Source organism: Patella vulgata, chromosome 5 (assembly GCF_932274485.2).
Source record: "Patella vulgata chromosome 5, xgPatVulg1.2, whole genome shotgun sequence".
NCBI classification, from domain to species: Eukaryota; Metazoa; Mollusca; class Gastropoda; family Patellidae; genus Patella; species Patella vulgata.
In genome coordinates, this window is record NC_065883.2 from 52,976,518 (window position 1) to 52,999,216 (window position 22,699).

A 22,699-nucleotide genomic window follows, 5' to 3' on the forward strand; every position below is an offset into this window, starting at 1 on the left:
AGCGGAAAATGCTCAACTTCGAACTCCATCAAGGCATTGACCTAATCAACACATACACCAAGTTTGAACATTCTAGCTCAATTAGGAAGAGAGTTATCGTGCCCCAAAGTATCAACCAATCAAATTGCTTATCTCTGCTTACCCTAAGCGGAAAATGCTCATCTTCGAACTCCATCAAGGCATTGACCTAATAAACACATACACCAAGTTTGAACATTCTAGCTCAATTAAAAGTTATCGTGTCCCAAAGCATCAACCAATCAAATTGCTTATCTCTGCTTACCCTAAGCGGAAAATGCTCATCTTCGAACTCCATCAAGGCATTGACCTAATCAACACATACACCAAGTTTGAACATTCTAGCCCAATTAGGAAGAGAGTTATCGTGTCCCAAAGCATCAACCAATCAAATTGCTTATCTCTGCTTACCCTAAGCGAAAAATGCTCATCTTCGAACTCCATCAAGGCATTGACCTAATAAACACATACACCAAGTTTGAACATTCTAGCTCAATTAGGAAGAGAGTTATTGTGTCCCAAAAAGTGTGACGGACAGACAGACGGACGGACAGACAGACAGACGGACGAACCCATTTTAATAGTCCCCTGCTTTCTTCGAAAGGCGGGGGACAATTAGAAAAAATTTTATTCTTGTTTGTGAGAAAGGACCAAAATGAACTTTCACATTCATGCAACACAATAATATACTAGCCACTAGGGCTGCACCAGTAGAGCTGCCAGATAATCTATCAGAAGCTGAGATTGAAACCACATCCTGAGCATATCGCTTTAAACGTCACCAAATCCTTCATTCTTGTTGGACTTTTAATCCAAATTAAGTTGGTAGATTATTTAATTGATGATTATTCCCCTAGGGTCACCTTATAAAATATAAGTCCAAACGATCTTCCATGTAGCAATCAGTTGTAACAGAATGATTGACAAGGAAGAGTATGATCACTCTTTATAGAACACCCCATTTCACATTTTATTTAACTTGTACTTTTCTATAATAAATATAAGACAAGAATATACAAAAATAGCATCATTACCAGATAATTCTTGAGAGTTTTTAATCTTCCAGTCATCACCACCATGATCTATACCATGACATGGTAGATTGACATCATGACCTAGTTCATAATGTGCTACTAATCCACCATACAATGCTTCCAACTGATAAGAAAATAATATACAAAAAACAAAATAAGAATAATACAATTAATAGAAATAGTAAATATATAAGACTGAAATATATCAATTGCATGCGTCTGATTATAAATAACACAGGAAATACTCACCTATGAAGAAATGTATTGAGTATTGAACGGACTTACCGTTGAATTAACAGCATTTAGAGGACTCATACTATATGTCATTTCCATCATATATAAAGGTCTATTCCATATCTTAACAGCCTGAAAGACAAATGTCATATTCTCACTGCACTCTACTTCCAAGTACCAAGTATTTTTCCTGGAGGTGAAATAAGTCACATATTTGACCCTAAAACTACATACATGATGTTTTTAAACACCAGGAAAAATAAAATCATATAACTAGGATGTTTATTATAAAGCGGGTATTAATTGAAATAACACTTATATATTCTTCTGCTGTATTCTTCATTGTCAGATATCCGGACATGGACTTTTAGCAGAAACAGATATCTTAAAAAGCTTTTCAAATATCTCTTATAGCTGCATTTCTTACCTTTATGTAGCCTTGAAAAGTTTCTTTAGGGCAGCAAACTGAATTTCCAATTCTAAAACCAGTAGAGGAAGTAACTCGATAATGTTGAACCTATTAAAAAAAAGACAGAGAATGTGTTTCTCTAAAAATAGATTGTGTTGTGACCCTTTTACATAATTTCCCCATTTGAACTTAGAACTGTATAAGACAGACAATAGGGTTATTATATATATTGATATATTACATGTCATCATCTGGTCACTTTAAATTGAAATTATATGCATTTCTCTTTTTAAAAAGAAAAGAAAATGTTGTGAACAGTTGTACATCAGTTGTATAAATGGTCAAGTAGGCAGAAAAAGTAAAGAAAGGTGAAAAGCTTATTTTTTCCAAGGTCATACATTTCTCAAATTAATTTAGCTTATATTCTTATATATCTTTAATCTGTTGGAATATGGCTTAACAATTGTTCAAATACTTACATGGTCAGTATTGACGAGTTTCCCATTGACAAATACTGATATATCAGTACCATTATTACTGACACCAACCAGGTACCATTGTCCAATAGAATAAGCTCCACCACTTAAAGCTTGACTGCAGGTAGTGTTATAAGCCGAATTATAGAACGCCATAAATTTACCATTTTGAATATAAATACCAAAATCACGACAACTTTTAACACCTCCAACTATAGTCTAGATTATATATCAGAAATAAAAACATGGAGACATTATTGATTTTTAAAACAACAAATGTAACTGGAGCCAGTTTTAAACAAAGTTTATAATAAATTCTCTGACAAACATAAATCAAAATTCAAGCCAGGGCTGTATTCTCAAAGAAATCTGCTTGTTACAGACAGAACAAAAACAGAACAAAAACCATATAAAAATGGTTGATAAACTTTGTCTTAATAATTAATTAAATGAGAGCATCTATCTGTATATCAAATTAACATTGATATGAATTGATGTCTAAAAGACATTATATTACAAACAAATACAACTTTCCTCAGCTACAAGCATCATACATAAATATTAAACAAAATTACTAACTGACCCGTCTTGTTGAATCTTTAACATCAGGTTTAACCCATGCAGCTATAGAATAAGCTGACCCTGGACTCCAGTATCCTAAATCTATATAATCATCTTTACCATCAAAATAACTAGAACATGCAAATGGTGGACCCACCTTGTAAAACAGAAATAGTACAAGAATAAGAAAGTAAACAGTGGTCTAAGACCGGGGGGGGGGGGGGTGACTGGCTGAGCAATGGTACATTGTCTAGTCATTCGAACGGTATGAATAGCCAAGATCCTGTGTACTTGTCGGCGTGTACCTAAAATAACCCTTGGCAGAGCAGCACAGTGTATACTCATCTTCAGAAAAGTATGACATTTAACCATATTATTTCCTTTAATCTCCTTATAACCAAATAAAGAATTCCTGCAAACTCTTATAAATTGTGGACGTACCACGTACAGTGGCTGGTAGTGACGACAATAAACCATAGTTCTCTATCATATCATTTTCAAATAATATCTAAACATGCACATTAATAAATCAATCAACTTCAAAATAAAAAGAAATGTGATAACTATATGGTGTTTATTTATACTAGCTTTATCATCTTCAACACATTTACTAAACATAATATCATTATTAATAACAGATTTATAGAATTACTTACTTCATTATCTTCAACACATTTACTAAACATTACATCATTGTAAGTAAAGGGGAATATACAATGATCTCCAGCAGTATCTCCACCAAAAGCTTTAATATCACTAGATGGTACTGCCTGACAATCACCTTATAAAATACAATACAATACAATGCATTTGACCACTGATTAGGATCAGTTGTTTTATTTCCTCCTTATCATTTTAAACAGCAAAAAATATTTTATAAATCATGGTATCGTCCTTTGGTTACTTGTGAGTGTTATTTTAGTACAAAATTTGTAATAAACAGCAAAAACTCCCATTTGTACGCCCCAACACAATGCATTTCAACAAGAGCAATTTTTGGATGCTTGTAGAGGAAGTAGAATAAATTAGCGTTCACAAGCTAATAGTCAATAATAATAACCTTACCAGCTCGACAAGCAGTTTTGTTGTATTTATCTTCATAAAAACTACAATAGTCAAATATATCACATGTTCCACCATCATAACCATCTGGACATGCACATCTTCCTGTTATTTTACTACATAAACCATTATTCTCACAACCACAATCATATCCTTTAATATACAATCATATCCTTTAATATACAATCATATCCTTTAATATACAATCATAGAACTTAATTTATAGTTTTCTATAAATATAATAATGATTCATGTATCACATTGCTGAAGATGACAACAATAATAATAATAATTATTTTAGATGAGAACTAATCGTCAACTACAATAACTTCAGTTGACAACCTCTAGACTACCAGTATTCACAGAGAACAATAACTCCAACTGATAACATCTAGACTACCAGTATTCACAGAAAACAATAACTCCAGCTGATAATGTCTAGACTACCAGTATTCACAGAGAACAATAACTCCAGCTGATATTGTCTAGACTACCAGCATTCACAGAGAACAATAACTCCAGCTGATAACTCTAGACTACCAGTATTCACAGAGAACAATAACTGCAGCTGATAACGTCTAGACTACCAGTATTCACAGAGAACAATAACTCCAGCTGATAACGTCTAGACTACCAGTATTCACAGAGAACAATAACTCCAGCTGATAACGTCTAGACTACCAGTATTCACAGAGAACAATAACTCCAGCTGATAATGTCTAGACTACCAGTATTCACAGAGAACAATAACTCCAGCTGATAATGTCTAGACTACCAGCATTCACAGAGAACAATAACTTCAGCTGAAAACCTCTAGACTAACGGTATTAACAGAGAACAATAACTTCAGTTGATAACCTCTAGACTACCGGTATTTAAAGCTATAAAATAACTAACGTTAAAGCTATAATCTAACCAACTTTAAAGCTATAAAATAACTAGCTTTAAAGCTATCAAATAACTAACTATAAAGCTATTAAATAACTAACTATAAAGCTATTAAATAACTAACTTTTACATCTAGCTGTAACTGTACAAGTTGTACAAGATTTTATAGAACAATGTCTGCTGTCAGTATCCATAACACCCATACCATTTCCTTTCTTCTTATTTTTACTATAAAAGAATAATGATAACCAAGCCTACCACGCTCATCAAGAAAATAAATATAATCATTTTTATATAACATCATATTCTAAACAAACCTACACGCACTTATTTTTTCACCTGTTTTAGAGCGAATAATTTCTGAACACCCCAAAAAGTAAGTATTAGTCAAATCCTAACAAATTAAAAATTATTTCTAAACCAACCTGCGAAGACATCCAAGTAGATGATGTCTCAAACAAGCAGACAAACAAAGTAAAAACAAAATAAATACCTCCCTCCCGATCCCACCCAAAAAAAATAAGAAATACATAATTTTCGAACATTAAAGTCCAAAATGCAGATTAATTACGTGGATTGCTCTTTTTCGGCCTTTATTTTGAGAACAATAAATAGAAAAGAAGTGATGTGACATACCTGTCCCAGTAACTACAGCCTACTATTTCTGTTTCTGGTGGACAATAAGCGTCTGTTTTACCAAGTATATTAAACAGCGTTACATGTCCTGGATCATCATATCGACATGTTGTTTTTGGCTAAAATATAATTTATGTACTAATGCATTTATAGGTCAATTAAAATCCAAAGTTCAGACAACTCCAAGGGGTTTTTTCACTTTAGCTCACCAAATTATCGGAAATCCCAGCATTGGTTTACCAAGCATGAGATATTTTGCAGGAGCATTCAATTAATTCCTTAAAAACCACTATAAATAATGTACAACCCTATTTACAAAGCTATGATAAACTGAAAATTTGTCAACATTTGGCATGTAGTATTGTAGTGCGGAGGAGGCTTCTAAAGATAAAAAAAGATGAAAAAAGTTGAGACACTGGAAAGATTTTTTAAAATGTTGCTAATGATTTGAAAATAATCTGAAGATGATGCTGTGTGTACCTTTCCTGTTGAAACAACACATAGATCTCCATCAAACCTAGCACCAGTACATTGACCATTACAAGAACATTGTTCAGCTTGTAAACCAGTAGGACAGTCAGACCCACTTGTAGTTACAACAGCTGATAAGAAAACAAATTCATTAATATACAATATAAATATCAAAATCATTAATATACAATAGAAAATATTAAAATCATTAATATAAATCATTAATATAAATCATTAATATAAATCATATAAATATTAAAATCTTTGATCTATAAAACTGATTTATCAAAATCATATTCCCAGTTCCAATTAAAGTTATAGCTATGGTATCTTAAGACCCAGGGCCTATGAGAGGGAAGGACAGCAGGGACACTTGTCCAGGGTCCTGGAGTCTAGAGGGGCACAGACGTATGCTGAGTAATGTTTTAAAAAATTTTGGTAAAAAGTAGATGAAAACCAGTTACTTTTCTGAATGTGGGTACCTTGTGATGTGGATAGGATTCGAATCAGATTTTGAGGCTCTAGTCTCCGTAAGGGTATGCGAGGAGGGTATCGGTTCTTGATGATCGTATTGAAGCGTATCTGAACATATCTGCAAGTACCAGATCAATGACTCAATAGTGACAATCATATCGGAACTTATCTGTTCATGTCTGAACAAGAGACCAGATGGTGACAGATCGTGTCACCTGAAATTGACCACGTGTGACTATATCCCATCCAAGTGACCTCCAGTTACCCCAGATATACGCCCATATGATGCTAGAGACCATGTAGCTTTGAAAAATATTCGAGACCATGGTGTTTCCTCACCGAGTTGCTTATTCCAGGGCCAAACCGAAAGGTGTGTACCAAAACAACTGTGTCATACAATGACTGAATTTGTGCCTGGGATTGTCAGTATCTGATAGCTTTATTAGGATAGGATTCTGTAGAACTTGTGCTTGATACAGTTGAATTATGGATGCTAATTAATAACCTTAATATCTGATTTCTTGCAGCTTATCTTTAAAAACATTAAGATATCTTGCTTACTTACTCTGTAACTGATCACATAATGGACCAACATAACCAGACTGACAGGCACATTTATATTTATCTTCTGTTAAAGCAATACATATTGCTTCATTCTTACAAACATTACTATAATAAAAAATACAACTAATCTTTAATGAGAATGTCTTCTGTCTTACTTAAAACATTTAGCCGCCAATATCATGCCTAATTGATGAAAATAGCTCTGAGATTTAACTATACATCAACATTAACATACTCAGCACAAGATAATAGATTTAAAGAACACTAAATTCATACCAAAGAATCTTTAAATAGAATTGAAATAAATTAAAGATATCAGCAAATCAAATAGTAATTAATAGCTGTTTTAAATCAAAAGAAAAAAAATTAAGAGTTTCTGATAACTTACGTTAAACATGGTTGAGAATTAGAAATAGTTAATTGGAAAGTCTTTTGTTGGGATTTGGATTTAAAAGCAGGAAAACAATAGCCTGGGTATCCACCACACGTTCCTTCCACAACCTGATCGGTTCCTGAAATATTCATATAAACAATATAAATGGCATCTAATTTGATAGTAGCCAACAGTCATACTAAGTATTATATAGTAGCTCACAGTTGTTTTTTTTTTTGTTCCGTTTAATTATATGGGCACTCCTTTTAATATCTAATGACATGTTTAAGTCAAATGTGTTTTGTACAAATGAAATGAAATGGGGGTTTAATGTCCTACTGTTCTGCACCAACTGGGCTAATGAAGATAGCCATACACCATACAGTGTGCTATGAGAGAAATTTTAGATGGACAGTTTCACTACATCCTACTCTTTTTTATCAAATTCTAACTGTCAAGGTTTTTTTAAGTGCACGCCAATGTATACACAGGACCTCGGTTTTTGTCCAATCCGAATAACTATATGCTGTTCTTTGCCAGAATCTCCATCCTGCCAAGTGTGTTTTGTGTCTTTGACCATGACTAGACAGACAGTCAATCAAATGGTGTTATGACAAAATGTCCAATGAAAAAGTTCCAATAACCACTAGGTCCTAAAACAAATGGTTCAGGCAGATATTGTCCATTCCAAATGGTGTAAAGCCAAAATGCCCAACATGCAAAATACAGTCCAATATAGAAGATGTCCATTCAAAATAAGTCAATATCCAAAAGGTTCATATAGATGGACATAAGGCAAGGCCCCCAACATGTCCAATCACAATTCATTATTTTGGTGTATGGTTTGTTCTATGACACACATCATTGTTTCTCATCAAAATTTGGAATGTCTTTCAATGTAATATAAGATATTTTTACAACATCCATAGACAAAATAATCAAGTAAAAACAATCAAAATTTAGATTTGTATTGTAAGTGTATGTGTCAGTGATAATTAATAAATTAAACACAATGCCAAAACAATTCCTTCTCTTGTGACTGGCAAGCACACACTGACGCTTGCTGACATGATGCAATCTCCTAATGTTAATATTGGATGATGAAAAAGAAGGCTTTCGGGAGAATCACATGGTATCATCTAGCTAGACATTATGAATCTTACTAGTAGAATAAACTGAGATTTTCCAATTTCCACCACATCTATGACCAGGATCTTTCGAACATTTCATATTACAAGCAGCTTCTTTAGTTATAGGATATTTATTATGACTGTTACCACACATACATTCAGATCCATACTATTGAAGAAATAGAAAAATAGAAAATTACTAGTAGTTCAGATACTATATAAGATAATGCTCTGAGATATATCATAAGAACATGGGAACACATAGTTAAAGGAGCTAATTAAAATCGCTAATATTTGGCACCTAGAAATTGACACAAATGGGTCGCAACGCATATAATATGAATGTATATAAACTGATTTACATTCAAACATTTCTGTTTTTACTCTAATTTCAAATCAGTTATGTTCGGCGAAATACAGCAGAAGTCTCAATCGAATGGCACTCTCGGGCATCTGGTTATTCCAGTCTACATCGATAGTATTTATTGCGCGTGCTCTCAAGATAAGAATATGGCGTCACCGTTTGACATGAAATGTTGAATATGTCTAGCCTTGTTCTTCGAGTCCCTGTTACAAATGGCGCTGAAACGCATTATGGTACACAATTCGTGTACCAATGGTAAAATGTTTATTTTGTCTTAAATAGTGGATATCAGAAGCCCATATTTTCCCGGTAAGATCAAAACATCAGTGTTGATTTAAATTGACAAATAATTTGTGTTTTTTAATGTCGAAGACTTTGGATGATAATGAGTTAGAGACTTATAATAGCTACTTTTTAAGTCTGCATCACACACTATGATTTTTCCAGCGATATAAAAATCTGTCCATCTTAGCTATTTGTTGCATATTATCTGTGCTGGCTGCATTAACACACAATTGCACTTTATTTTAGGAGATAAGAATCTTTCCTGTTATGTCAAAATGGTCATAATAGTGTTCTTACTTAAGGCTTAACATCTGCTTCCACCTTGGGTGCTATCACAAACAAGCGTGATAGTTCTTCTATTAGTGTGATATCGCAGACAAGTTGTCTTATTTTCTTATACTTAGCGCACACGCAGGGGTCTTTCCCGTGGGAGGAAACCAGAGTACCCGGAGTAACCCCACAAGGTTGAGAAGACCTCCCTATAAGAGGCCACATATGCTCACACCTGGGATCGAAACCACAACCACAAGCCAGAGATGACCCGCCAGCTAGAGTTTGAAGTGCGACACTCGCGACCAATAGGCCATCCCAACCGCCAAAGCATGATAGTGGTGTGGTGTATCAATTTATACCTCCCCCAGAAGGAAGCCACATTCCGCAATTAGTCATAATCAGCTATAAAACAATTTGAAATTTTTGAGCATGTTCAAATGTCTAGAATATGCTACAATGGATAATGAAATTCTTAAATATTGCATCATTGCAAAAATCTATGGTACCGGTTCATCATATGAATTAGAATTGGATACATTTACAATTGATTACATTAAAGTACATTTCATATATAAAAAAGTAAATGGGTTGTAAAAAATGTAACATCTTTTTGCTTTACAAAGACAGCTAATGTCGAGATACAGCTGATTTTATGCTTCAATGTTGAACGTTCAAAAGAGTTTCATCAAAATTGGATAACCAGTGGTTGCCAGGCAAGATAAGCCCACATTTTGCAAGAGATGGAAAGAGAACAAGCTACAAAAAAAAGCGATTTTTTGTACAATCAGGAGCCATAATCCAGGAAGTTATTGTCTGATAAGTGTGAATATTGAAAGTAACCAATATCTTTGGGTTATAAACATACCTTTCAAGTTTCATCAAAATGAGATCAAAATTGTGACCTTTAGAGGGTCTAAAACCTTGGTATTACATACTTTTACACTATTTGCGTACGAGGGGCATTATGGTGTAACGGTGATATATTTGAACATTTTTTTAATCAGATAAAAATTGTGACCTCTAGATAGGGACCATAAGCTAAAAAAGGGGCCATAATTCAGGAAGCTAAGAACTGATATGCCTAAATATCAAAAGTAACCAAGATCTGTGGGTTATAAACATGCATTTCAAGTTTCATCAAAATTGAATGAAAATTGTGACCTCCAAAGTGCTCACAAGCTAAAAATGAGATTTTTCGTACAATCAGGGTCCATAATCCATGAAGTTACAGTTTGATACATGCCAATTTCGAAAGGAACCAAGATCTTTGGGAGATAGACCTATAATCGCGATTTTTGATATAATTTGGCACTCGGCTGCATATCGTCGGTGAAGTGTCAAAAAGGGTGTATCACGGGAAATTAGTCAAATACACTTTTTTGCATTTTCAAACACAGCTGTAAAGGAAGCAAATTTCTGTTTCAAACGATGACTGGTCAATAGTTTGATTAACAACCAACTGCGTAACAATATCATTACGCTTTAAAAAGAGCTCAAAATTGGACCAAATATGTTTACATAACGTTACATCATGGCTCACGATTTTATTATGCCTAATTAACCCGTGCATAGCAGAATATTGCAGAAAAACTAACTGCGTGACACACGAGGCTATCAACACGGATACAATGTAAACAATACTGTTTGGAGACGAACAATAATTTCACTGTTTTTGATACCTTAAATCACTGTCAAAAGTTTTAGGGAAGACCCCAGATAAAACGAAGGGCTTTCATGTTGCTGTACTTGGGATAGATTTGATTGAACGGGAAGAATAGATACACTCCCTCAAAAGCTCAATTATCAGAAGCCAATCCAGCAATGGCCAGAGAGGGATTTCTCAGGTCATTGCTTCAGGAATATGGATAAAAATTGGATACAAATGAAACTAAAATGAATAAATAAGACTTCAGCTTAACCCTAAAACCCAAAGATCTCATCGCAGTAACTCATCATATCAAACCTTTATCATTTTGAGACTAACAAGAAAGACAGACCAAAGTGGAATTCATCACATAGTTGCATTTGAAGGAAGAACATACCTCAACTCCAGCGTATCCAAAGCCATTAGTTGCACAATGTTGTATACACTTATTAACAGTCATACCACTATCCCTAAAATATTTAACTGGTAATAATCTATCAGCATGGTCTTGAAAACATCCAATATATGCTACAATAAATATAAATTACACTGTTGTATCAAAACATCCAATATTTGCTGTAGTAGATATAAACAATCCATGTAACAGCGAGGCTGATGTTCCCACTAAAATCTTCAAAAGGTGGGGGACAAATTACACTTTATACCAGTGATTCTCAACCATGTGCCGTGGCACACCTGTGCAAGAGATCTTCCTAAGTGTGCTGCAAAATTTTGAACGGCACACTAAGAAGATTTCTACAATAAAGTAAGTTCATAGCTGTTTTTCTTTATTTAGTTTGAGTCATTCTATGTCTCTATGACTAGTCTGTGTACTTGTTATGTTTTATTTTGCAAAATTCAAAACATCCAATATGTAATAGATACATTATAAATTACTCTATTATATCAAAACATCCAATACATGCTGCTGTAATAATCTAAATTACACTGTTATATCAAAACATTCAATACATATGCTGCATTAAATACATGTTACGCCTAATACAAAAACATCCAATATATCCTGCTGCAATAAATATAAATTACAATGTCGTATCAAAACATCCAATATGGAATAAATACAAATATTACAATATTTTATACTTTAACATTTATATTATTCAGCTAAGGGATTAGGGAACCATTTCAGATTTCAAAAATGGGGTTAAGTGAATAGATGATGATAATTTACGACTATAACCTTGGTCGTTCTATTTCAACTAATTTTTTGTACAAATCATAAACATTATTCAGAACACCATATGTTACATAACATTAGAAATATTTCTAGTTGATGTCCATTAAAGTGAATGGAAGCTTATTGACCTTATTTCCTGAAGCCTACAACCACTTCTGGTGACCTAATTCTGGACTCTAGCTGTTAACCCCAACTAAAATGTACAAAATTTTGAAATAGCATCCCTGATTTCAAATATACCCTAAACTAGTAAAGCAAATACTGGTAATCGACATTTCATCGAAATATTCCACACACATGGAAACATAAACTTTAAAGTATCGCAGAGCCTCAGATATTTGCACAGGACAAAGACAAAAGTTTCAAAGAGTCTTTCAAACATAATTAACCAGTTTTATTTACTCAGATATATTTCAGATTGCTTCCTTAAGAACTAAATAATCTTACATGTATTTTGTATATTTGGTTGACCATTTGACGATCCATCAGCAAATGTTCCACCCCATGTCCACTGTATGGACTCGCTTACAGCAAATGGTGTTCCACCGAAACTCATTTTAAACCTTCCCTTTGGTGGACATTTTGGCATGGCAGAGAACTTATCACCTGCACATCCAAAACTGTTAATAAATAGACAGCATTACTATATAATGGAAAGACAGTACTCAAAGTAAGTTTTTGTATTTTTTACATCGTCTTTGATAATTCCTGCTCACAGACTAATATTTTATTAGCATACCGTAAGCTTATGTATTTTACCCGCTGGAAACTAATACCTACATTTCATTTCAAGACTGTTAAATTGACCAAAGTGTGTGTCATTTTAGCCCCAATCTAATTGTCTACAGCATTACTGGGTGGCTGGGTTGCCGAATGGTCAAATGCATGCACTTTAGATCATAAGGTCTGTCAGTGACTGAAGTGGTGTGGGGTCACCTGCCTACCTCTTGGGTTTTCTCTGAGTCCCACAGCTAAAGACCCTATGTAGTTCCAAAATGACCTAGTTTGTATTAAGTGGATGTTACAACCCCACCCCTCTCTCTCTCTCTCTCTCTCTCTCTCTCTCTGTCTCTCTCTAAATTACTTGCTGACATTTGAAGCCTATTTCAGCTTTTTACTGTGCAATTGGATCACTATAATTTATACACTATTGAAACAGATAATGTGTGATAACCTATCATGATTTGGGGACTAGTGTACCTCTATTGTATTTATTATAACAGTTTGTTAACCCTGTGTTAAAAAGCAGGAATCTATAAAGTACAAGTGAGTTTAAATACTGACCATACTCTATTTGGACCAAATTGACGAGTAAATCTGTAGTCTGTTAAATCTACAGTGAATGTGGTTGGGTCAATTCGAAGCCTAATAAACTCTGTCCTACCCCAAGCTGTGTAATTCTGCTTAGGTAGGGAATCTCCACAATCTTTTGCATTACCTACAAAATATAACATTTTTATCATTATATCATTTGTGCATTTGATTAACCGATAATGACTGTTTGGTATATAATAAACAATACAATTCATTTTGAAGTCCATAACTAGAAACAGAGGAAAGCTAAATTAAATAGATGCCACTCTCTGAGTTAGAATCAAAGTTATATCATGATCCAAAGCATCAACCAATCAAATTATCTGTCTCTCTAACCACAAATATTGGTTTTAGTTAATGAATGAAATGGTTCATTATAGAGAGGATTAAATTTACTCTGTAGGATGCACATTCTGATGTTACAATTTATGTTTCCTGAAGCAATGAAAGACAAATCAGATAACATACTCACCTACATACTGGTAATACATTGCATAATTATTCAGTCTTCCAGCTTTTAATGTGACATAGGTTTGAGGTCTCCCTGTTTTAATACCTGTATGGGAAAACAAAACACAATTGAAATATTTATTTTGTTGGCAAAACAAAGCACAAACATAATCTTCCAATTTTACATTAGAATGGTTTTTCACATTGAGTCTAGATTGAGCCCATACACATTCAGTCTAGATTGAGCCCATACACATTCAGTCTAGATTGAGCCCATACACATTCAGTCTAGATTGAGCCCATACGCAGTCAAAAACATGTTTAAACACAGAATAAATGTTTTTGCATTTTTTATTTTTATTTTCCATGCTTAAAAGTGGGTGTGGTTTCTTTTTGTTTTCAGAACACAATAATATAGATCCATCAGGCAATCAAAATCCACAAAATAACAAATAGGGGGAACAGTGTGTGCTAGTGGTTCCCAAAACACAATATCCACCATCACTGTGGAACATACTGTGTCAGAGAAATTGGGAAAATTAAAATCATCAATGGTATTTGTTTGTCATATCTTTATTAACTCATCAGGATAAACAATATTTATTAATTCACTAAATAGAGAGAATTATTTATTGATAGGACATATAGTCTATATCTACCGGTATATCTATATGGGGTATAACAGCAGAAACATTATCATTCCCACTATCAGATATACAAAAACACACAGATGTAGTGGATGGGGGATGTTATCTTTGTCGAGCAAGGTTATCTAACTTGTATGTAGAACATTCTGTCCATAAAAAATTTAAAGGAAAATAAATTGAATTTAATTAATTCTACAAAAGTACACATCCAACACAGAGAGAGAGAGAGAGAGAGAGAGAGAGAGAGAGAGAGAGAGAGACACACACACACACACACACAAACTAGGTCATTTCGGGACTAACATATGGTTTAATTTTATTTCAATAATTTGCTTGCACGTAGGGGTCTTTAGCAGTAGGAGGAAACCAGAGCACCCGGAGAAAACCCACGAGGTTGGACAGTGACCCTACTCCTTGTCAGGTACAACTGGGGATTCGAAACCACGCCAGTTGACTCAATGACAGGCTTTATGATACAACGCGCACGTGCTGACCATTCGGCCATCCACCCCCCCCCCCACCCAACAGAATAGGCTAAATGAATGAGAGTATGGATGGAAACTTTTAATACATTTCTTTTTTGTTCAATAAAGTATTAAAGGAACAACAAGCCATATCTTGTATGATTTTATTATGGTTTCTTATTTAGAACATCCAAGTATAAAAAACCTTGATGAAGAATATAGACCCGAAGCTAATGAGACCCTATTTATTATTACTATTAACATGTAAACTTTAAACAGCCATAAGTCAAATATAATCAATTTGAATAACTTTACTTAGTAGTATGCTCTTAAAATCTACTATTTAACCTTTATTATGTAGGAATCAGTATGCTCTTATCAAAATCTATTATCTAACCTTTATTATGTAGGATCAGTATTCTCTTACTAAAATCTATTATTTAACGTGTATTATGCAAGAATATCACATTCTATATTAACTTGTTCAATAGAGAAAATGAGAGAAAAAGTTGTGTTGAAATTCACATTAACATGTCTTCAAAGCGAAGTGTCAATAGCATTTACAATTACGACTGCTATTTGGATGACTCTTATAACCTCTCAAATATTTTGCGATGGTTCATTGAGATTAATCAACTTCTATCTATGCAGATCCCTAATGATTGACAAATTCAAAGTTTTTGTTGGGTTTATTCTGCAATTGCATGAAAGATTAGACAATATATTTTAACTATACTTTGCTCAACCCAAAATGCTTTGAATGCTTGTTTTGCCAGTCAGATTGTGACTGACGAGAACTTGGGATGTCAGTGGCAAATATATCTTTGGTGTCAATATGCCTTTAAAGTAATTAGCGGCATTTGATTTGAGACATTTGTAAAATATCTAAACTAATATTCTTACCGTAACAGTAGAAACTAACAGCTTTACCAATACCCACAGATATAACATACTCCCCATCAGGTGTTGTGGCACCCTCTGTGTTGTATACATCATTACAAGAACTATATAACTGGGCTGTACACAAAGTTAACAAATAGATAAAACCCAGGCAGATAATCCAAGAATAGGTCATTTTGACAAAAATATTATCCAAATTCACATATTAATCGCAACAAATTACGTTTCAGATGTGAAAATTAAAAATGTTCCAGTTGTATGGTTGGTGGATAATATTCTTTATTGCAAAATATTTAAATCATGAAGATAAATTAATTGATAAAGCCAATTGGCGATTTCCCCGTCTATCACTTGACTTTGTCCGCAGCAGAATGCTAAAGTTAATACAGATAAAAAAAACTCTGGTATATCATATTGATAACATTTTATTGTTATCAGTTCATATAAAGATATCATAAATGAGCCACAACTGATTCATGTTTAAAACTGTTTTAATTTTGAGCAATTAATGAATTTTGAGTAATTAATGAATTTTGAGCAATTAATGTTGTTCCCAAAAAATATCTGAATGTAATAAATAACCTGAACAATACATGAGAATAATAATTCATTTTTGGTGAACAGATTCACATTTTTTTGTGTGTGTGCGTGTGCGTGTGTGTGTGTGTGGGGGGGGGCTGTATAAGGGAAATTTTCAAAATTTCTAGTGAATACGTAAGTTTGAGTATGTCCTGGATACTCCATAAAGATGAAGATAATATGGATTGTCCCAGTATCATATTGAAGGGATGCTACCAGATACTACCAATACTGTTGTTTAAGGAACTATGCTTAATGATGAAATTTACCATGGAGATATAAACTAGGTTATTTCGGGACTAACATATGGTGAAAACCCAAGAAGTAGGACAGGCAACCCTATTCCTTGGCAGGTACAAGACTGGGATCCAAATATAGCAAACTGAACATCGTATTTGTAGATTATTCATCTTTATTCCTACCATAGCTTATTTCTAAGAGAGATTGGTAGCTGTACATTATGCCCATGCAGTGTTTGTTTAATCAAGTTAAATTTAAGTTAATAACTGCACCTTGATATGCAAAAATATAACCCAGGTAATAATGCATTTTTCAAACTTTGTAGGGTAATTGTGAATTAGTGTTAAAATCAATAATTAAATCTTTTGACAGGGACATAGGAAATATTTTGAAACCAAATTTACAGTGCAAGTAAGTGTACATATTATTTTCACACAAGACTCTAAAATTTATAGTAAAATATTTTTAGCATATGCCCCAATTTGACTTCATAAGAGATTATAATTTGCAAAATATGATAACATTAAAAGGAAGCGATTTGCCCATTTATATATTTAAAAGAGAAAGTCCATATGTAAATTCTAATGAAAGATAAATACTCTAGGTGCCCTGTTTCAAGAATCTGTTAGTGAAATCATCAACACTACCAGATCTTTCAATATGGGTTCTTGATTTTTTCAAATGAGTTTTTTTTAGTTAATTGGTTTGTTTTACATTAGTCATTTTATTCACTTCCAATTGACAAAAGTGGATGGAAGCTGTCATCTTTAATCTATCTATTGTTAAAATAACTAAATAGTGGATTAACTCCATGCTTTCCCCTGGGATATACTTTATAACTGAATATGCAATGCCTGATTGTGGTTACCATTTCACATAGACAAAGACAATAGATCACATTAAAACATATATTTATTTGATGATTTTGATCATCAAGTAACATTAAGTATTTTCAAAGATAAAAATATATAAAAAGCATGTATATTAAAAAAACCCAATAATGCACAGAGTATAAGCAACAGTTGATTATTATATATATATAAAAAAATAAATGTACAGTATCAGCAGAATCATTGACTGAATTAGAACGTAGTTAAACACTTGAACAAAGCATAAAGATCAGACATGGTTGTGTACATGGCAATGCATAGGCATTCATCTGATACTAACTAAATAAGGTAATTCATTAACTTTTATTCAATAATAAACTAGTTTGAGATAACTTTCCTCACCGATGCTAAAATTGGTCTCACCATTAAAATTATGTTATAATTTCATTTATTTTTCTATGTTTTTGTTATCCTACATTAACATAGTTTCTATCACAGCCAATTAGGCACTGTTATATATTACCAGCTGGTTTTAAAACTCTTACAGTCGCCACCAGAAAACTACGCATACAATTTAAATGATCCATAAATTCATGTGAATTTAAATGGTCCATAAATTCATGTGAATTTAAATGGTCCATAAATTCATGTAAATATGAATGGTTCAAAAATTTGTGTAAATATAAATTATCCATGTGTGTTCTGCACACCAGCTTCAAAGAAACTATGCCAGATGTCAATACAATAGTACAACATCAAAAATAAAATGAAAAGTAATTGCCATGTGAGTTTAATCAGATTCAGTCCCAGATATTTTGGAAAGGTCAGATATTTCAAACTAATAAATTAAAAGTTAAAACATCCATGCAACTGTACATTTTTAATATTTATGCACTTTCCATTTCTAACTGCCTTATAGATGAAGACTATATCAAAGAAAAAATTTACTGTAATTCCATCAAGGTACAAGAAAAATATAAATGTGATAACATGTTTCACAAAAAAAAAATAATACTTAACATAACTTAGAAAAAAAAATATAAATTAAATTAACTGGCAGTCAATAAAATGAATTATTAAAAATGGACAGGAAATCTTTGATTATTGTAAAACTAAAATGCTTATTTAAACATGCATTATGCAAGAGCTAAATCTGCCTATTGCAGGTCTTTCTTTATACCTTAAATGTTATCTAAATTATTAATTAGACATTAATTAAATTATCAAGATCATAATCAACTCTCTATGCCATCGTTAGCATGTGGATTTGAATACGTTTTGTGATGGATAATTTAACATAAAAAGGGATAATGAAGACTTTGTTTATTATGGTACGAATGGCAGTGATGATGATCGAGGTTAGCCGAAAATTGAATAGCTAATATCTTGGTTCAGAGAGGGGCAATTTGACTGACATTTTCCACATATTCTGTTTTCATTATTTATTTTTAACTATCATAGCAAGAATTTCCCGCTTTTTGCCTCATCTTAAGTAATGCCCCTTTAAACGCAACTTAACAGTGAGATCTCCATTTTCCATTCAAAAACATTATTTGGAATCGGTCTTTTTTAGTACCGGTAAGTTTTACTAGTTTAAACAGGAAACAGTGTTGAAGCTGTCTTCATCAATTGGCCCCCCTCCCCCTGATTTTTCATGATATTTGTTCTGTATTATGGTTACATCTGGGTTGTTCAAATTAGATTGAATTAAAAATTTTAGATTGTCAAACCATATACAGCCATTTTAACTCAATTTACGCATAGAAACATACATGTATATATATATTTTTTTTCAGGAAATAGGTCAGTCCTTGGATTTTTCAATAACGTTTTTTTGAATTATTTAAGCATTTCTAAAAAGTAAATTGGATCTTCATTGTAGAGAAGTGAGCTGTGTTGCTATCTTTTACCATGGACCGTTTTATACTAAACGTAAAAGAGACCCTGTTCTTATAAATTCAGCGAGAACAACATAATGTTTGAAAATATTCAACATTCATATATGAAGATGTATGATTGGCATAAGTAAAATAATGCTTAGCTATATTTATTTTCAATGATTAAATATAAAAAATGAAATGACAAAAAGTCCTAATGCAAATCATAAAATTTAAAATACCTCTTAAATACAAAAAATCAAATGACTGTAATTAATGGATTTAATTACCTAGTAAAAAAGGTATATACATTCATTACATATTATCACATTTGAGAAGTGGTATTGGTTGCTACAGAATATGTATGCATTTACAGCACCTTGATAATCTCAGAGTAACCTCTTCACCGATTTTTAATCATTAGCAGGACACTTTAAGGGGGGGGGGGGGATTCAAGTGTACAGTCTCCCATATCCACAATGAACTGAGCCAATCTGTGATACCCTGCCAAATCAAATAATAATAAGCGAAGCTGTATCAACCACCAGAATACCAGATATAAAATTTCATAAATAATAAATGAAATTTAACGAAGACTATGTACAATTAAAGCATATATATCACTCATTTGTAACAAATATAAAACTTGTTAAATAACAACAAAAATCTTTCTTTTTATCACAAAATTATTTTCAAGTCTCAGTAGAGCCACAGATGTCCAAAAATAAACAAAATACAGTACTATTCTAAACTCTGATTACTTGTTTTCTGAAATATGTCAGGAATTCACTCTCTCCAATGATTTTGTTTTCAAAATGCCTAGGATCATTTGAATTATATCATTAGTCCTTCTCAAATGAATTTTATCTTACTTTCTAGAAATATTACCTTGATGATTCACAGCTGGAAGATTTGGCCTTTTCAACAGTTTCTAAATCAAATATATAATAGTAGAATGTAAACATAAACATTGGAGATTATTCAAATTATTTGGATTATCAATCATCAGCCAAACAGTTACAATAATTTGAAGACTTATATGTGTTGATACTGAGACATGACTATTAATATCTACTAACAAATTAAAAAAGGTTCACCATTATATACAGATCTATCTTTATAAATACATAAATATTTGATCAGACACTGTGATAAATTAAATAATATCATTTATAGCATTGTCAGAAAACAAATACACGCATCAGCAGCATTTTCGAGGAAGGCTTTCAAATTTATAAGGGCAATAACTACGCCCAAACTTTATGGGCAAGTCTGAATTTCAGTGAAAAGGGTTGTCATTGCACTTTTTTAAATTTTGAGAGGGTTCCTCCTTCGGACTAGCTGAACAATTGCAGCAAGATTTCCAAACAAGTACAAAAGTCTTTGATCAGTAGAATGCTTACAAGGTTTCGGCAAAAAAGGATTCCTCGATAGACCTAGCAAGTTTGGAAAAATTCTCAAATTTTTTTGACATGTAGAGTGTTAATAAGAATTATGGATGTATAAAAATATAGATGCATAAAAATTAACTTTTTGATCACATAATATATTTACAATATTGTATAGCTTCGGATCACCAATTTTGTGTTCTTTACACTTTGTCATTTAATTTTTTTACAAACTCTATTTCTTTGGAGAATTCATAGTAACACCATTTTAATTACTACCCTAATGGCCAGATGAATTTATGTAATTGAATTGGTCTAAATGAAGCTAAAACATGCTGAAGCATCCCAATTTTATACTTAAAAAAATTTGGAAAACAAGATTCTATAATCTATGAAATCATTGATGTAAGTGACAATGTGTACATCAATCGGTGACCCTCTACATAAGTACAATTGAATGCCGAACTACTAGAGTATATTAGGTGTTATTATGACAAATAAGCAAAATCTAAAATCCTATGTATGCAGGAGGCTTCCTTACCACTCCATGTTATAAGATTTACTTTCATCCTTGCCATCGTTCCCAACTGTACCATTTTTAGTACTAGAAGCATTCCCATTATCTGGAACTAATGGTGACGCTGAATCTAATGGTGTCTCTTTTGACTTTACTTTACTTTCATCCATGCCATCGCTCCCAAATGTACCATTTTTAGTACTAGAAGCATTCCCATTCTCTGGAACTAATGGTAACGCTGAATCTATTGGTGTCTCTTTTGACTTTAGTGCTACTGCAATACCATGAATTAAACCTTCAATACAAAAAGTAATACCACTTGATTACCCAACCTCTCAAACCACCCTTAAATCACAACAAAAGCTTCTGAACTGATAAGATTGACCGATGTTCGTAACATGATCGACTTTTGACTAAAGGTATTTCATTTAGCCTTTTAATAGCGACAGATTAGCTGGGATTCGTACCTTTATGTTTTAAATTTATGTTCTAATACCCAAAAAATATTCAATAGCTCTACTTTATTTAACTTGAGTTACACACCCTGATTATACCTCAGAATGCACTAAATCAAATCTTTCTGGACTTGTTCCGGGGCCCCCACAAGGTTATAATTCGAACCTGAGCATGATCTTCACTAGGATAGGATCCTTATAGTTCTGACCAAGGTAATTTCTTGACTGATTGACACAAAGTAACTGCAGGTTCAGAACACATAGTGGTGGATGCAGAATATTTGGTTTAGGGAGGCACTCAGAGAAATTTTGAAAAACTTTCAATTTCATCAGCTAAATCAGCCCAACCAACAAAAAACCCCACATTTCATAGAAACGTAATAAAAAGAGAATTTTTTAATAGTGTTTACTTTATCACCCAAAATAGTTCACTATCATTAACTACAATTCACAACTTAATGCAAAAATATTGAGTCTCAATTTCACAACATTATATAACCGGCTTGGAATGATATTCCACTTTTGGGGGATGATATTTTCAAAACCCCACAAATTAAAATCGGCAGCTTTAAAATTGTCGACACGCAGAAGAGTGTACTAGCGTGTTGTTCATAGCAGTAATTCCATCTGAACAAGCCAAAATAAATAGGTAAATAGGTGACACATATTGATTAATTTCACATTTATCATTTTCAAAAGTATTGAGCAATCAAACTGATTATCTATACTCAATCAAGGTTTTGAGGTACCTGGTAGTGAAACTATACACTAAGTTTCATCACTCTCCATCAGTCAGAATCAAAGTTATCGTGTCCCAAAGCATCCAACAATGAAACTGCTGCTTAACTCTGCTTAGCTTTTAGTGGGAAACTCAGTCACCTAATAAACATCTACATCAAGTTTAAACATTCTACCTCAATTAAAAGGTGAGTTTCATCATTCT

At 32.9% G+C, this 22,699-nt stretch overlaps 1 protein-coding gene across 1 annotated transcript in view; it reads right to left on the minus strand.

The window, feature by feature from the left end:
- The window catches only part of LOC126820731 (uncharacterized), a 62,747-nt gene that overhangs the window by 27,283 nt on the left and 12,765 nt on the right, over positions 1 to 22,699 (minus strand). Inside the window, exons 7-25 of the mRNA XM_050548823.2 lie at positions 21,326 to 21,596; positions 15,874 to 20,327; positions 13,882 to 13,965; positions 13,380 to 13,533; positions 12,543 to 12,715; positions 11,295 to 11,425; positions 8,364 to 8,499; positions 7,216 to 7,339; positions 6,829 to 6,932; positions 5,799 to 5,920; positions 5,319 to 5,437; positions 4,807 to 4,910; positions 3,798 to 3,947; positions 3,389 to 3,513; positions 2,755 to 2,889; positions 2,175 to 2,390; positions 1,714 to 1,803; positions 1,338 to 1,418; positions 1,053 to 1,176 (exon numbers count right to left, since the gene is read on the minus strand). Coding sequence (XP_050404780.1) covers positions 1,053 to 1,176; positions 1,338 to 1,418; positions 1,714 to 1,803; positions 2,175 to 2,390; positions 2,755 to 2,889; positions 3,389 to 3,513; positions 3,798 to 3,947; positions 4,807 to 4,910; positions 5,319 to 5,437; positions 5,799 to 5,920; positions 6,829 to 6,932; positions 7,216 to 7,339; positions 8,364 to 8,499; positions 11,295 to 11,425; positions 12,543 to 12,715; positions 13,380 to 13,533; positions 13,882 to 13,965; positions 15,874 to 16,045 — 2,344 coding nt within the window. The 5' untranslated portion in view covers positions 16,046 to 20,327; positions 21,326 to 21,596. The remainder of the gene's footprint in view (positions 1 to 1,052; positions 1,177 to 1,337; positions 1,419 to 1,713; positions 1,804 to 2,174; positions 2,391 to 2,754; positions 2,890 to 3,388; positions 3,514 to 3,797; positions 3,948 to 4,806; positions 4,911 to 5,318; positions 5,438 to 5,798; positions 5,921 to 6,828; positions 6,933 to 7,215; positions 7,340 to 8,363; positions 8,500 to 11,294; positions 11,426 to 12,542; positions 12,716 to 13,379; positions 13,534 to 13,881; positions 13,966 to 15,873; positions 20,328 to 21,325; positions 21,597 to 22,699) is intronic.